General features: G+C 35.1%; 2 protein-coding genes across 3 annotated transcripts; both read right to left on the reverse strand.

Moving 5' to 3' along the window:
- Window positions 1-939: 939 nt before the first annotated feature.
- On the reverse strand, window positions 940-9,581 carry LOC131798576 (elongin-C-like). Its single transcript, XM_059116237.2, has 4 exons — window positions 9,457-9,581; window positions 4,102-4,279; window positions 3,204-3,252; window positions 940-1,814 (listed from the first exon to the last, which is right to left on the reverse strand). The coding sequence occupies exons 2-4, from the start codon at window positions 4,277-4,279 to the stop codon at window positions 1,673-1,675; spliced, it is 369 nt and encodes a 122-aa protein (XP_058972220.1). The 5' UTR covers window positions 9,457-9,581; the 3' UTR covers window positions 940-1,672.
- Window positions 9,582-10,155: 574 nt separating this feature from the next.
- LOC131798600 (ribonuclease H1) lies at window positions 10,156-15,261 on the reverse strand. Of its 2 annotated transcripts, none has more exons than XM_059116284.2 (7): window positions 15,039-15,261; window positions 14,080-14,215; window positions 13,243-13,517; window positions 12,904-12,958; window positions 12,024-12,108; window positions 11,288-11,412; window positions 10,156-10,756 (listed from the first exon to the last, which is right to left on the reverse strand). In XM_059116284.2, exons 1-7 carry the CDS (start codon window positions 15,140-15,142, stop codon window positions 10,679-10,681), a joined length of 858 nt encoding a protein of 285 aa, XP_058972267.2. In that variant the 5' UTR covers window positions 15,143-15,261; the 3' UTR covers window positions 10,156-10,678. The 2 variants fall into 2 exon arrangements, with proteins under 2 accessions (XP_058972267.2, XP_058972268.2); XM_059116285.2 differs by having other exon boundaries at window positions 13,243-13,514; window positions 15,039-15,258.
- Between the last annotated feature and the right edge of the window lie 1,741 nt (window positions 15,262-17,002).

A 17,002-nucleotide genomic window follows, 5' to 3' on the forward strand; every position in this document is an offset into this window, starting at 1 on the left:
TCATATGATAGGGATCACATTTTTTATGTAATCTTGTGAAGCAAGCTGCTCTGCTGAGATTGGTTGGTTTCCAATGCTGTGATTGGCTTGTTTTCATCATCTGTAGTGCTGCAATGCATTCTTCATCCTTTGCTGAATTGTTCCCTCATCAGTTTGTTGCCTCACAGTTATCATGTCTGTTGCTGTGTTTTGTGATAATGGGCATCCATGCTTAAGTTATTTCAAAAAAACTTTCCTTGTGGATGTAGTGAGGATAAGCTCTTCCTGTCATTAAAAAGCCTCTTTGACATTGGAAATGTTGAGGGAATATCATAAACCACCTTAATTTAATGGGTACTTAAAATGTTGGTGGTGCTAAGTGTCATAAGACACTCTAAAACAACTGAGATCCTTAAAGATGACATCATTCAGTGTATGACAAAAGCACACTTGAAGAGAAAGAACTCCGAGTGTTCTCAATAGGGATCAAACCTTCCGAGAGGAGACTATATGGGACTACGGGAGACTTGTAGCAGGCTAGGCTGTCAAAATAGGTTCATATCAACAAACTTTCTGCATACTGCTAGGATAGGAACATTGACACAAAGTTGATACAATGATAATGTAAATAAAGATGAACTGGGGTTCTGGTTGTGACTATGCCAAAAAGAACACCTCTTTCCTGCCACTTCCTTTGGTGTTCATTCCTGTCCTTCTTTGCCTCCTAAATGCTGCCACATATGATAATGAAATCTCTCCTTTTTTACAATTATCCATCATAACTTTAGTATAGTTTAGTTTTGGGCTTTTCACAATTCTCTGTTGATTCTGAAAAGAGTAATCGGTTCAATATCCTTGACATTATTCTCTTAGCTATCTGAAAATAGTTTGAAACTTCTCTTGTGATAAAATAATCAAAATGACTGGGCATCAAATAATAATTCACTGAAACCATAATCATTAAAATTACTTTTTATGACCCTTTATTGTTTTTCTTTGGAGCATTTCTCACAGAAATTTTACAAAAACAAGTCAGGTTATCCTTGGTTCACTATTGAGCCAACAAAGTTAACAAAAAGTACATCAATATAAAATGTGTTTTTTATAATTTTACACTTATGATAGTGACTTATGTATAGTAATCATTTTAAAGCAGTTTTTAAAAAAATTTGCACAGTAAATCTCATATGTGAAAAAAGGCACTTGTAATGGTTATGTTTAAATATAATGAAAACCCTCTTTTCCACTCCCTTGTAATCAAACTTGCTTTTGTGCAATTGAAACAGAAATTGAATGTAATGTCATGATCCTACCAGTTATTTGGGTAATACTGCACCTAAAATGATTTGTTTTAACCTTGCTTATCAACTTTAACCTGTCTGTTTTCCTTGATCAGTAGAAGATGGTTACATAAAAGATCAATTGAGACTGCAGTTAATGAAGTTATTTTGAGGAAATAGGGTATTTATAGGTTTGTGTCCATACCACCAAATTGTAACACAATGTTATGTCAATTGTAGGTTTCTTTTGGGGAGTTATATAAAGAGGTAAACATTTGAAGATAAAAATACGTGCATAATACCAATAAGGATACTAATGGAATAACAGTTAGGATTATAATAGCAATACAAGTCATGCAAAAACAGCTTGGCAAACCATAACAATCTATACCAAAGACACTCATCTGAAAAAATCAACAATCCAGAAAATTGGCAGCCATCAACAACTCCAGTGCAATCTCTGGGGCAATGGGAAATTCTGGAATTTCTGTGCTGCTGTTGGTGTATCGTACTTTGTACATGAAATAAGTACACACTTTGGCCAGCACATGTGAACTGTAATAGAGTTATCTATTGTCAGTCATAAAACATGTCATATGTCACACTTATCAATTTAAACCAATCAACCTTAACAAGGATAGAATACAGCAACAAAGGCCAGGCAAAGCATTGCTTTAACCCTTTCCCTTCATAAAGCCATATGTGAAAAAGCATACCTCTAGGAAAGAGATCACAATCCAGAATGCTGGATATATATTACTAGCCATGATACAGCAGCAAGGCAGAGGTCACAGGTTCTAGTCCTATGCCACCCTTGTAAATACCCAACTGTTTTATGTCCCACACTTTAAACATCCTAACTTTGGTGTGTTTAATCTGAATCACTTATTTAGAAGATTTTCTGCCCTCCTCCCCCCTCCCCCAGCCTTTGAGCTGTGTCCACTAACAAGTATATAATACTTTAGCAATTATACTTTGTCTGTTGTATTTCTTAAATAATGCAGTTCCAACCAGTGGCATATCAAATGCACTGCAAAATTCTAGAACACCTGAATATGCATTCCAATTGTCCAAAATAGCCACATTGATTACTAAATAATAATCCTTATAAAAGTAAATTATTTACTAAAAGGCTTAATTTAATTCATTTGATAGTGCCTTTATAAGGCATCTTTAGGGAACTTCTTAAAAAGGTGCAGCATCCAAAAGAAGTTTGCCATAAGAAAGATAAATAGGAACAATTTGGAACAAATCTATAGGCAAAGCATTGTCAATTATTAAGAACAGTGTATCAGAACCTTAACATGTGGACGTCAAGGGTAATTTGAGCTATAAAACCCTCCAAGGGCTATTACATGTAGTGCTAAAGTATAGGTAATAACTTTATTTTGAGTGCAATTTGGTGTTAATAAGCAAAAGTAAATTTCAAGACAACAAAATTACATGAGCCTATAGGGGCAAATGCAATTTGTAGTCTTTGAAAAATTTACAAGTGCTTATTGACACCACATTGCACAAGAAATCATCTTATTACTTTTTAATAATACACATGAAAAAACATCACAAATAGTCAAGACAAACATAAATTTTGACAGCACACGCCATTTGTAATTTACACCTGTGTTACAACTTTGCACTCATGTTACATGAGAATGCACTCGTTTTCAGCCAATCAATCAGACATGCATAATTTTTTCATGTATATTATAAATACCCCTAAAAATTCCCCTAATCATGCTACATAGTTATACAAGTAGCTAGATTTCAATAATTTGATAGTTATTGATCCACAGAATTTCATTCCACATAAATGCAGCTACCATAGACACTTCTGCTAATGACTGCTAGAGAAGACAGTATCACAATGGTATTTACAGTGGGCAAAAAAGTCATTGTAGAAGACAGAGACTAAAAGTTTTAAGGCACCACGTATTTTGTACTTACGGAATCTCTCTGAAGTAAACTTCATTGGTTTCATTCTCTGAAAACTGGCCTATGTGAGAAACAATTGAGTATAACAACATCAATTAATTTTCATGTTACATGAAATTTGTATTTTGTTATTTAGCAGTTTGAGATGAGGTACACGATTCTATGAAAGTAATATCTCTCTTGGAAATGTTATTTTGTTACTTTGAAGTCCTTAAATTCTGACATGGTTTGATGCTACTCTGGTTTACGGATTTAATGAATGTAACCAAAGAAGTGATGGCGGCTTACTTCCTGATGCCTATTTACCCCTCGCCAGAAAAAGGCAGCTAATTAGTGATTGTATGAAAGGACCTCTTGTTGCAGCATGTAGATCACCCCCGATGAAGGCACTAGACAGGAGTGTCGAAACGTTGGGTCTATGAATTGTAACTTCTTTGGTTACATTCATTAAATCTGTAAATCAGAGTAGCATCAAACCATGTCTGATTGTCCACCTGGTTGCCATTTGAACTTTAAATCCTTAAATTCTATACTTAAAATAATATTATAACAGGTAACATACATTCTAATATCAAAATAAAAAAAAAAACCAATGACAGGACTACACTTGACAGTAACAATTAAGCAATTTCATATTTTCTAGAAGCATTTTTGATTGTACAGTGTATGCGAACTATTGTCTTGAGTCAAATGATCACAGTATTCTGTCACACAGGAAATTTGTATGCCACTGAGATACTAGAGACAAGGTCAACTTTATCACAACTTTTTTTTGCAACACTGATTGTTGTGAAACTTTAATGTAATGAGGTATGATCATAATGCCTTTTCATCTCACAGAGGAATAGTGAAAACAAACCATAATACCTGAAAACAGAATGGTGTTTTGGAGGTACTGCACAGATCTTACCTGGACCACTTAACATGGCTTTGATTGTTCCTGATGTCAAGGCATAATCCCTGTTGATTATGAATTCATGATCATCACTGGATATCAACTTGACATACATAGCATTTGGTCCCTCACAGCCTCCATATTCAGCCTCTGTTTGGCCTTCTTCCAGCTTTTTGTCATCAGTGTCTGTCATCTTCACAGAGGGGAAGTAACAGAGTATCAAGTGTTAGTTGTGAGATGAAGGTACCATGTATGATGTTTTTACTGGGATACCTGTGGTAGCCCAGTATTAAAACACCTTTGCTTTTTTGTTGTCTTTTTCCTCTGCCACAAAATGGAAAAATTGTGCAATAGTGCCCAGTGGTCATTGGGCCCTCAACACCATGACAACTAACTGTGATCCAATGAGGATGAAGGTGTTCACATGCTGATCAGAAGTGTTATCTTGATGATGATTGATGTTGTCATGTATGGACAGGGCCAGGTCACCTGATGAACCACAAGATTTTTGCCTATAAAACTCTTTTGTAAGCCATTCTGTAATTGTTCTGGGGTTGTTGTTTTGGCAATGGAGGTTCAACATTTTTGGTTTACGATTACCTGGAGCTTTATGGCGCAAATGCTCAAAATACTTACAGAAGCATACACAAGTAGTATTGTTCACAGCCAATCCACACTAAAAGCTGTTATTGAGCGGTGTTTTTGGAATGAATGAGTTGCAAACGCTTGAAAGCTGTGAAAGCCTTGCATGCATTGAAAGCCATGAAAGCCTTGTATGCCAGGTATACCAACATCTTAGTTGAAAAACGTACACTTATTGAAAAAAGCAAAATCTTAAATCTGAAACCAAACTGCATATATTCTATGCAATCTATTGAACAGCACTTCTACCATGAGACTGGAAAACAAAACCCTAATGGATGCAAACTGCTTGTGAAGAAAGATGCCATGTTGGATTCACTCAATTCCAAGGAACATAGCTACGATAACAGTACAAATGGTATTAATTTCATGATCAGAAAGGTGAATCTTGTTTGTTTTCACCGCAGTTGTATGGATGTTCTTTTTTAATAAATACATGATCCAAAATCCTGTGTTTTTTGTGTATAATGTTATTATGTTATCTATTGTTTATTCAATTGTCTTGTGGGCTAATTTCTATGTAAAGTTGATGATGTCTTCAACAAAAGCTGCCATGAATAGCTTTGATGAATGTAACATATTTGAGAAAGCTTCTCAGATATCTGTTATTGTATGTGATAATAAGCTTAATAATAGCAATGATGAAGCTTTTTAATAAATACAGTCCATAACTGTAGATCTCGATACAACAAATTTGTTTATTTTAATCATCCTCGTACACATGGTATTTGTGTTTGTAATCATGAGCCCTGCAGAATACCAAAAAAAAGAATTAAACGTAATTTGAAGAAATCTAGGAAAGTAAGACATTTACTTCGAACCTGCATTAGAAAAAGCATATTGAAGTCTTCCTAAATGCATCTTTTTACATATTAAGCTTGTGAAAAAATATATACACATGGAATCAGATGTGAGAATAAAGGGAAAATGAAATATCCCTCTTCTGCAGTCAGGAGAAAATATCGAAAGTCTAACAAATACAGGATACTGAAAATGCAAAACCAATATCCACATGTAATAAACAGTCCAAAGCCAAAGCAGTCGAATGCATGGAGGTCTAATTAAGTACCAAATACATAATTATAAAAATCTGAATCACAGGGTAAATTATTTTAAGTCTAATCTTTCTGGGAATATAGAAACAAACCCTGGTCCTGTTATTAATTCTCCTAAACAATTCAAGCTCCTTACAGTCAAGACAATGTGGCAATTTTTGGGTTAAATGCTGGTACACAGTGTGTAGCCATGTCACTTGCTTTCCCTCATATATAACAAGAGGAATAGTATTGTATTCTCAATGGACTTGGTTAATATCATGAACACTGGTAATTAATTGTATTCTGGTCTATCTAGTCTATCCAAGCAATCCTATTTACTGTTAACAGAAGTACCTAAAATGATAATAGTGTTTAATATTAACTATCAGCTTCAATATAGTCCAAGCTATACTGGTACTATACATGGTACTTGTGAAGTACATATTATTGTTATTGTATGTAATTTGCTAGTGCTAAGCAGGCTTTGCTTAAACAAAATTATAATTCCTTTTTTTAACAATCCTTAGTACTACAGTAGGTTTTTACTGTAATGGTGATGGTAAGTTGAAGGTATTTGATTCTCAAGGTAGAGATTCATATGGTATGCCCCATCCTCAAGGAACTTGTGTAGTGTTAGAAGTTAACACCTTAAACAAGCTGATAAACTATTTTGAAGGTCTTTATAAAAATCCAAATGTTTCATTTGAACTCTAAGGTGTACATATTAATGAAAAACAATGTGATATGACAGATATTTCTGATCAACAGTTGTCAGCTGTCCCCCTTGAAGCAAATCATGCAGATGCTGAAATTACAACCATTCATATTCCCTTGTTATGCTGTTGTGCCACATCTTTTTATAGCATTCGTTCTTCCATTATCAAATATTGTGGGTATTGGAATTCACAGACTCTAGATAAAATCACTGACCATGCAATCAAGTTTTACAACAAAAAACTCAATGGTGATAACAATGCACTCACTATCAACAACTTCCCAAGGATACTTCAAATATATGATGCAGATATTAATATTGCCTTTAATTGGAGAAATAAGGAGTACTATGATGCACATCTCGTGGTAGCAAATTATTGCTTCAGAAGTTAATCACAGATAATACTAAGGACACTACTGGGTTTTCAATGTGGATTTCAAATTATTGCTTCAGCTGTATTTTTCAGCACAATAATATGAAAACAAAAGCAAAAAGGGTTAAGTACTATATTATAAGATTCAGTCCTAATGGCATAACTTTTCAAAGTAAGATTAGGGAAGGTCCATATTATATTTGCTCTGTTTGTAACAGAATACTATACAGAAAAACTGTTATCCAGTTAAAAAAACAAATGTACAACACTCAGCAAGAACTATTTACTGAGTTGTATACCCATAATTCCTTTCTGTCTTGGAATGACCTATCACCTATCACCTGATGACAACCTTTTTTGAAATAGATGTATGCCCTTGGCCAGACTTGAGCTCGCTATTTCAGTATACTAGTCTAACACACCCATAGTATCACTACAATTGATCCCAAGGATCCAGTACCATCCAGGTATCCCAGTTACCCAGCTCACAGGGTCTAGTTACGTCCAATTCTGAAAGTTAATTTTCCTGTTCAGAAAGTTAATTGGGCATTGCAGATCAGAGAATTTTTCCTCCCACTACACAAAATCATAAGGTTAAATTTCCAAACCTTAGCCATTTTCTTTTCAATATAGATAATGTCCTCCACTGACTTCAATTTTTTTCTTTTGTCTTTATATTTTTTTTGTGAAATAACTTCCTGCTTAGCAACATGTACCTTAACTGCCTTTGTAAAGTAAAGAGAATTAAATGCTAAATTGAGATAATTCTGACAACAGCTGATGATCAAGTTCATTCTTAGCACCTCTCTTTTTTATGACACATTGATATTGTAAGAAGAAGTTGCAGTTTAACCCTTTACCTGCCATGAGTGACCGATTCAGAATTTCTCCTCTCAATTTCAATTTCAGTATCAAGAAACAAAGTGATAAGAATAAAGACAAATATCGTTTAGGGGGTTATTACCAGACTCAATACCAAATTCTCATTACTCACATTATAGGAACTGTATAGTACTCACTAAGAAGAATCATTAGTGCGATGCTGGGAGTGAAAGGGTTAATCACCTTTGGGAGTAAAACTGCTTAATATCCTGAAAACAGACAACTCTCTAAGCTAGCAACCTAGAGACATTTTGTGATACAGGGAGAGCTAATTAAAAACTATTTGGGAGAGAGATATTAGCCTACATTGTATACAGAGCTTTTGAAAGAGATGGCAGACAGCCAAAACAGCCGGCTAATCTGCCATCTTAATGTCAATCTACAAAAAATGTTTATGAAATTAGCTGAATGATTGAAATACCATCTGAGAAATTTGTGCAGCACCTATTTCTCAGTTTTGAGTTCAATTGAAAGCTTAATTGACCAGTATCAGGTTGAGATGTGTGAATCAATTACACATTGCGAATTTACTCTGAGAATCTTGGAACATCTACACATTTTAACTGAATAATTGTTTACAGTCTTTTGTGTAAAGTGACAAAACAACATGGCTGCTTCCATTTTGCCTTCAACTCTCTAATTCATTGACAGCCCCGAGTATAGCAGGGTTGTTAACAAGAAACGCAGTAGCAGGAGAACACTGTCAAGTAACAGAAAAAGATTCTCACATCTAAGTAAAATACACCTTAGACTATCCAAATATAGCATGAGAATTCTCACTACTTCCTTTCCCTTGTGAACTTCCTGACATAGGGTTTACAACATGCAGTTGATTTAAAGCTAAAGTTGATGTAAAAATGTTTAAGGCACCTTTTATTTCTCATTTAAACCAACAATTCCATGTGTCCCCCTTCAGAGGATTACTTGCTATACCTTTCATTGGAAAGCTGTATCGATGATTGTGAAAGAAATATAACTTATCTTCATGGCTACTTAAGGAAATGGTGGGGTGCTAATAATGCCACAGTTAAAAAGATATCTCACTAAAAAAAGTGGAGAAATGTAAATTTACATATACTCTTCCTTTCAAGGCATACTATATCCGAACAAAGCCACGTGAGGTATATCTCACCGATAATATTTATGGTAAGGGATAAGAAGAAGGGAATAATGCAATCCCTCAGTTAAAACTGAAGGAAAATAACGTCAAGAAAAGCTATCTTAAAGTTTTACTTTTAAAAGCGTTATAAACAATATTCAAAGGAGTGCAATGATACTAATAAGGTTTTGTTCGTGAGTTTTAGAAGTTGTTATCCTAAATCTAATATATATTTATTCAATTGAAACATTCTTGGTCAAATTTCTGTCAAAAATATTTCGATGGACTAAAACGTACTACAGTTTTCTGTGTTAAATTAACCTATATATTAACCTCATACTGTGAGCTTAATTTAAAAGTAAGATTCATCGAAAAAAAGTCTACAGCCTGCACGAAAAATAACCAAGAGTACGATGAATCAGTTTAGAAATTCTGAAGAACTGCTCTATGACTAAAATAAATGAGGACATAGCTTATGAAATTTAGAAAAAAAAAACCTTTTTTCAGATTTCAATCATGCATGCTTAGCGACAACATGCAGAATATATTCAACGCACACAACAAAAGCGATTAAACAAACTAAAAAATTCGATGTAGAGGGAGACTCCGTGCAATTTCGTACCTTTCTGGTTATTCAGGCTGTTCAGACGTCGACTGAAGAGAACTGAGAACATCAGTTAAAAGTGGTAAGCCCTGCGCTTTTTATCACAATGCTTCTAATAAACCTGATCTAAGACTGTTGTCCAGATCATAAACGGCCTTGTTCGAGCGGGAAATGTTAAGAATAAAACCTGGTAACTAGTTGCATTCCTTGCACGCGGTTTTACGCGCGCAGAAAAGGCTGTCACGGAAATGACAGAGTGTAATAAACCAGATGTGACAATGAAATCATGAAAAGCGAATGATCCAAACCCAAGTTTTATCCGAGGCCTAAAACTGAAAAGAAAATAAAGAGAAGTATTTTAACTACAGTGTGCAATTTTTGGGCAAAAAGGAAAGGAAATAACCGTGAGCAGTGACCAGGAAAAAATAGTCATTATTATTACTTAGGTTTCGGTTTTACAACACTCAATCCAAAAGCGCTCTCTATGCACCTGATAATTGATTATCAAGGTGGTGTAAATACAGAGTGCAAGAAAGAAAACCCTGGACCACTTTCCACGATACATTTAAAAAATGTACCTATTTGCTAGAAATGGTTGTCTTAACTGTACCTCATGGCTTTTTTGATTACTAAATGACATTCATGTGACCCCTGATAAACTAAGCAGGTATCGCTATTTTAATTATATCCACAAACATGTTATGAAAACCGATATGATCATGTTATCATCACTTAGCAGCTTTATTGTTTCACTAACAAATATTTTACAAGATAAATTCCCTTAGGGAAATATCAAATACAATATCTTACACTGAAAGTTTTCATATGTAATACTACCATTAAGTTACTGCACTAGAACCCTCTTATCTATTTAAGTTCTCAATGACATGTCTACAAATCATACTAGCTCCCACAACATGGTGAAGAAGAATTTATTTCATTTAGTTACATTCTAATAAATATTTTTGTTCATCCCTCTTCATAATTTTGAAAAGAATACATCTCTTTTCTTTTGAAGGAGATTTTTTATTTGACTGTGATTTATGACAATACAGTTATACAACAGAAATATCAATAACCATTTATAATTTTAGTCAACAACAACATTTCAGAAACAAAACAACCTACAAAGATGAAATTAAGTGAAAAATTATATATTTTTAAAGTTTTTCTAAGATTGGAGATTACAAATGTTTTCAGAAGTTGAAAATAACAATTATTTTTGTATTGATTCACTGTTTTATTTCATGGCTCCTTCTCTGGCAAGCTCATCTGCAGCTTCATTTCCTATGTTCCCCTGATGTCCTCGAACATGAGTCTATGAGAACCACAAACAAAAAAGAAAGCAAAATGAAAGTCTTCTAAGATGATTAATAAGCTGTTATTGGATGAAGCTGCAAGTTTTTGTCAGTGGAGAGCACATCAAATGTTTGAATGATGTGCTTGCCATTGACAGATAATGTTTTACAATAACAGAGTTTAATATATTGTTTTATTGTAACATTTTTGTCTTTGTTTTTTGAACTTATTTTCATGAGCCTCTCTCTGATATTCCAAATAAGTTGGCAATCTCCAATTTTCCACAGGAGAGCATCAATACAATAGCCATACATAGGCTGAATATTATTTGCAACAAAACACAGTTCAAAAGAAAAGCACATATTGTACACGAGCAGACCACTATTTTTACACTCATTTTCAGGTTGAAAGGTGGGCTCTTGGCAAACAAGATGGATGGAAAGAAACATGATTCTAATTTAATTTAGTACAACCTACAAGTATAATGGTAATCTTGGTATAATAGATTATGTTACCAATAGTATACTTTTTTCAGATCTATAAAACATACCCATTTTACATCAATTTCATCACACAGTTTGGTAAGTTTCTGAAATTCCACCTTATTCTTCACTTCAGTTCCATTGACTGTTTTCCAGCCATTTTTCTTCCATCTTTTACACCAGTCTGTGGCTCCTACAAATAAAGAAATAAATACTGGTAAATTAATAGCGGTAAATGTAAATGAAAGAAAAAGAAATCAAAACAATGACTTTTAACCCTTAACCTCATAGCATTAGTACAATGTATACAATTCACCATACTGTTCTCTATATATTTGGCATGACACAAGCAAGGAGGATCTGTTTAACAGTCACAAGCCTCTTAATTTGCTGATCGCCTCCTTTATTCTCATGACCCTAATGTTTGATCCAGGGTGCTATAGTGTGAGGAGAAATTAGATGCTAGTCTCTGTAAGATTTAAAAGGGTTTATAGAAAATTAGTACCTATAGTTTAATTTTAACAAGTGGTAAAACCATCTAATAAATTAGAAATCAGCTAGATCTATTTAATGACTGTTCTAAGGTCCATTGCATAACATGATGCATTAAAATTTCCAGTAAAAATCAAACCTTAGGCATAAAGATCAAAGATTCTGCAGAGAAACTTCTTCTCACAATGTACTATAATTATTAAGACACTGGCCACATTGTCCAACTGAGATGTGGCAAAAATAAGGAAACTAGATTGCCGGTATTTGGACTAGACGTAGGTTTTATCCTGATAAATCATCAATTTGTCTCACCTTTGATAGTATAATTGCTGTCTGTCCTGATCTCTAGTGTTTTGTATCCCATTTCTTTCGCTGTTTCAAGAGCTTTGACAGCAGCCTGATGGAAATAAAATTTAAGAATTGATACTTAGTACTTTTGGAATCCTCAAGACACCATCCTAACAAAAAGTGAAAACAGTGATATGCATGAGATCTTTTCTTTGCAACGTTAAGTACTGATAGTAAAGCAAAAAACTAGCTGCTATTATATCTTTAAAACAAAATACATACAAATGTAGCAAACTTTCTTAGTAACATGAAAGCCTTTTATAGCATTAACACTGTTTAGATTACTGGAAAAACACTCCAAAAAAGAGCCAGTGAAATAAAAAATAAATTCCATCAAAAATTTTTGGTCACCATTGCTTGTTTTGATCCTAAGCACTGATTAGTAGAACTGAATTTAATTGAAGTTTTTTAATTTGTTGCCCATAAATTAATTGGTTAGTTTTGTTTAAATGGCACACACAATAAATGTAAATAGAATAAGAGAGATAGTAAGTCAGTAAAGAGATAGAGAGTCTCTGTGGGTCAGTGGTAGAGCATTGGAGCGTGGAATCTAAAGGTAAGAGGTTTAATTCCTCATGGGGACTCAGAATTTTTTTCTTTGTCCTACACTTGTGACAAGATAAAAGAAGCATCTTTCTCTATCAATAAGCATATTCTCCATACTGTTCTCCATACATTTCTAAGGTGAAATTCTTTAGTGGGTGATCATTTCCTATATTCTCATGACCTTGATGTTTGATTCAGAGCTGATATTGTAAGGAGAAATTAGATGCTGGTCATTTTTAGGGGTCAAAGGGTTAAGGTGAAAAAATAGAACAGAGTCAGTGAATGTCAGAGTTCTCACCATTATTTCTGCCCTTTGGTTGGTTTGTTCCCCTTCAAGTCTCTCACTTACATTTCTTTAAAGAAAACATAAAAAGAACAGCAGTTAATAAAAGTTTTTAAATTGACAATATTTAAGCCGTAAGCAAAGTGAAACTCAAATGAGAGACTGCTTGTATTTAGTACATAAGAAATTGTGTGTAAAAACTATTTACAGGATATCCAGTCCCTTGGTAGATACCTATGTCTTTCTTTTCAAAGAATTAATTTTAATTGATTTCTGCCACAACTACTGGATTGGGAAATAAAAACACAAAAAATCTTATGGTTTATTACCAGCATGATAAAAGTTAAAGGATACCTGGTATTTTTTGGACCCCAGTAAACACCAATGCCCGCTCTAGCACCCTTCTTTCCATTCTTTGTGCAGCCCCCATCAGTATATACCACAGGTCGATCTCCTGAAGAGGAGTCATCATTACTTAAGGATGATATTGAAGAACTGGTCCAGCTTGAGCCAATCCCAGAGTTTCTATAAGGTTTAGAGAACTTACTGCCTTTTGAGTTCAAGGACCTTGCATTGTCAAATTGGTCGTTGCCACACATCTCATGGAAAGTTCTCTTTCTGCTTTCCTGCTGACCACAAGCCAAATATTTTACAGTGAGTACCTAAAATACATGACCTAAGGTGTCCTTCAGCATACTGTGAGAGTAAAGCATTTCGCCAGAGCAGAACACAAATCCACCAAATCTGTCAAGTTAAGGTCCACCTGGCTGGTCACTAGGCTTCTATGTCTCCCATATTATCCTACAAATGAGTACAATTCAACCATATAATTATGCCACATTTGATCTCCTTTCAATCCTTTCACTCTATGAGTGACCAATACTGAATTTCTCTTAAGAATATTAAAACATTATGAAGCAGACAAGTGATCAAAAAAAAGAATAACATCAATTAGGAAATTATTACTTGTTCTAATATCAAATTCTCTGAAATATCATCATGAGAATTGTACAGCAGACAGTAAGGAGAATTAAAAAAATGGGAACTTTGGAGTGAAAGGGTTAAGCTTTACCTAGCTGGTCCAGGCTTATGGGTCTCTCAGCTAATCCTCACATTCAACAGAATGCAATTAAAGTACACCACATATGATCTCCTTGTAAACCAACCATTAATAAGTTTATCAACACTTACAGATGGAGCTGCTACAGCTGAGGTCAAAGACCCACTAGATTTAAGTCCTGAGACAAAACTCTTAGCCTCATCCTCTGTGGAGAACTTCTTATATCTTGCACCAGGAAAGCCTTTAACATAACTCTCACATTCCTTCCTGAAATAATGCAAATGTTAGTCAGAATCTAGCTGGAAAATATTCTTATTTTGCTAAAACTCAATGGAATTGTATCCTTAGTCAGTCTATAGCAGACAATCCAACTATCTTGTTCAGGCTGGAGACCTTCAGTTATGGAAAATAATTTCCACTCTACCATTTGCTTAATGTTCTTACTTTTCCTTTTGTAGCTCTCATCTGATGTAAGTAAGGTGTGATGAGCAAGTTTTTTTCTCACTGTTTTGACTAAGACGTCACAGGTTTACAAGCTGACAAGCTTGTCAGTAAGTGAGTAATATAATATGATTGGCAATACCTCTATTGGGGGCGACATGACAACACCAGGGGGGGGATGAAGTGAGTCAGGTGGAGGGGACGTGGTCACAACCTGTCACCCGCTACCGCAGGTCATTGGACATAAGGTACACACGAGGGTGGGGTTAACATTACCCATTTTCTCCGATCCAAATTAAGCTCAAATGGTTTAACGCTTTCACAACTCTGTTTTTATAAAAATTACGCAAGACAATTCAACCAAGAAAGCTCAGATGTCGTAACAAATGGGATGATAGCAAACTCTCGATCCATAAATCAAGCCTTGTAAGAAGTTTGCACCTTCCAGCACCTTGATGCTACTCTGGTTTGCAGATTTCTAGTGCCTGATGAAGGCACTAGACAGGAGTGTCGAAACGTTGGGTCTATTAATTGTAACTTCTTCGGTTACATTCATTAAATCTGCAAACCAGAGTAGCATCAAACTATGTCTGATTGTCCACCTGGTTGCCGTGTGAACTTTAATATATTTTATTTTAAGAATTCATACCATGTTCGAAATACACCCGTCTTCCTTCCAGTCCGTACAGCATAGAAGCCACCCTTTCCTCCCATTGTCAAGGCATTAAAAATGCTCTGCACTCTAGCTAACATGAACTATAGAACGGATCAGTTGTTCAAAATGGCGCCAAAGAAGGCTAGGTAACCTATCATTAGTGTCCAGACTCTAGCAGCCAAGCAGTGATGACTAGCGAGTATTACTGAATCGCGCTCCAAATGTCGCAGCGATGTCTACATCGGAGAGAGACACTATTCATGACTCAGAGGACTGAGGCCTGCGCCCTTAAGCTTGTAATCCACAGGGCAATGATGAATTATTGAAAATTCGGATCAATATCAGTATCTGAGCAACTGCCCACCGACCCCTCCCCTAACCCAACATTAACCCTAAGTTGTTATCAATAGACTGTTGTTGGGTTAGGGGAGGGGTAGGTGGGCAGTTGCCCAGATACTGATATTGATCCGAAAAATAAATTCTTCGTATGTCAGCGTCAATAAATGCTTCACATCTCAGTATTTATACCTATATTGTTTAAACCAGAGTGACATAGATTGCTGGTGGCCCAAAATTTTCCAGTATGGCTCTCCACTTGTGATGTTTCATGAAACGGTTTCTTTCCCCCTAGAAATTGACGGGGAGAAGAATTTTTAGGAACAGCTAAGATCCAAATGCCTTTCAAACGGAACATCCTTCGCGTCAAACACTAATTAAACTAACAACATGACTGAAACTCGTTTTCATGCGTTTTTGAACGCGTTTTATTTTCTATTGGCCCTATAACTGCTCTTTTGGTAGCGGTATTTCTTTGTAATATAGCAACATCACATTGCTATAGCACGAACTGGGGCAGTAATGTCGACTACGTGTACGTTTTAGTCTTAAAATTTTGCTATTTTATCTTGAATGAGCATAAATCTTCGCTGAGCAATAAGTTCTCTTTTGATGGGGCAAAGAAGTACTAGGATATCCAACAAAATAAAACTGCAGCCAGAAAAAATTAAGTAGTACAACGTTTTTATATGGGGAAACTAATGCATGCATACATTTGAAAACGTTATTTCTCGTAGGAAGTGTAAAAAAGTTGTTTCAAGGTAATCTGGTATTATCAACTAAGTTGATAACGTAAATTGGCCACCAGAGTTTGAGAGCTGACGTTTCGAGCGTTAATCCTTCGTCAGAGCGAACTCTTACCGGTGGCCAATTTATGTTATCAACTCAGTTTATAATACCAAATTACCTTGTTATACTCTCCCACCGACACAGCACCACAGATTCTTAAGAAACTACCCCCTTTATTAAAATTTTGCTGTTTATTTTGGTTAACGTATCTCATGAAGTTGTTTGTTTTGATGTAGATTTCGCCTCTTTTTATTAACCCAAGAGAGGAAATTTCCGATCGATAACTGCCATGCATGTCCGTCAGATTTAGGATTTCTCGGCCGACTTCTTTCGAAATGCTTTCACTCTCCACATAGGCCCTTTTTCCAAAATATGGATGCCGTTCAGAGGAAACTTGCAAATTTTGAGAGTTTGACAAGTGTTAAGTATTCTGGTGTTGATAGTCTTTTCAAGGCCGGCTTTGTCGACAGCTCATTGTGTATCAGGTGAAACGTTCATCAATAATTGATTAATGGATGAATTACCTGCTGTAACGTTATCTTGTAAAATTGTTCATGAAAGTGTGTTATATTCCTGATACTCGCTGTCGAAGGAAATGTACCGTTACCCACTGTCTGCGATATTCTTCAGTGATTGGTAACTGCATGAGTTTTGTCGATTTTTCAAGTCGGTGCATATCTCCAGAAGACGTAGAGGTTTCAACAGAAGTGAGTTGTAATTACACTGTAACTAAATCTAACAAATTACCTCTCAGTTTTAATCTGTCATGCTAAAGAAAACTTTTTTGAAACTGAAAATTTTGGGGTGAAGAAACAGAATTTCGAAGCTTCATC

Source organism: Pocillopora verrucosa, chromosome 2 (genome assembly GCF_036669915.1).
Source record: "Pocillopora verrucosa isolate sample1 chromosome 2, ASM3666991v2, whole genome shotgun sequence".
In the NCBI taxonomy this organism is placed as follows: Eukaryota; Metazoa; Cnidaria; class Anthozoa; order Scleractinia; family Pocilloporidae; genus Pocillopora; species Pocillopora verrucosa.

Excerpts from the sequence above, each read along its gene's own strand:
- LOC131798576 (XM_059116237.2), bottom strand. The coding sequence starts at position 4,279 with ATGACAGACACTGATGACAAAAAGCTGGAAGAAGGCCAAACAGAGGCT. Across the intron at positions 3,253-4,101 it reads AGCCATGTTAAGTGGTCCAG|GCCAGTTTTCAGAGAATGAA; the intron begins GTAAGATCTGTG and ends TTTCTCACATAG. Across the intron at positions 1,815-3,203 it reads GTTTACTTCAGAGAGATTCC|TTCACATGTGCTGGCCAAAG; the intron begins GTAAGTACAAAA and ends ACTCTATTACAG.
- LOC131798600 (XM_059116284.2), bottom strand. The coding sequence starts at position 15,142 with ATGTTAGCTAGAGTGCAGAGCATTTTTAATGCCTTGACAATGGGAGGA. Across the intron at positions 14,216-15,038 it reads ACGGGTGTATTTCGAACATG|GAAGGAATGTGAGAGTTATG; the intron begins GTATGAATTCTT and ends GCATTATTTCAG. Across the intron at positions 12,959-13,242 it reads TGGGGTCCAAAAAATACCAG|AAATGTAAGTGAGAGACTTG; the intron begins GTATCCTTTAAC and ends TTTTCTTTAAAG.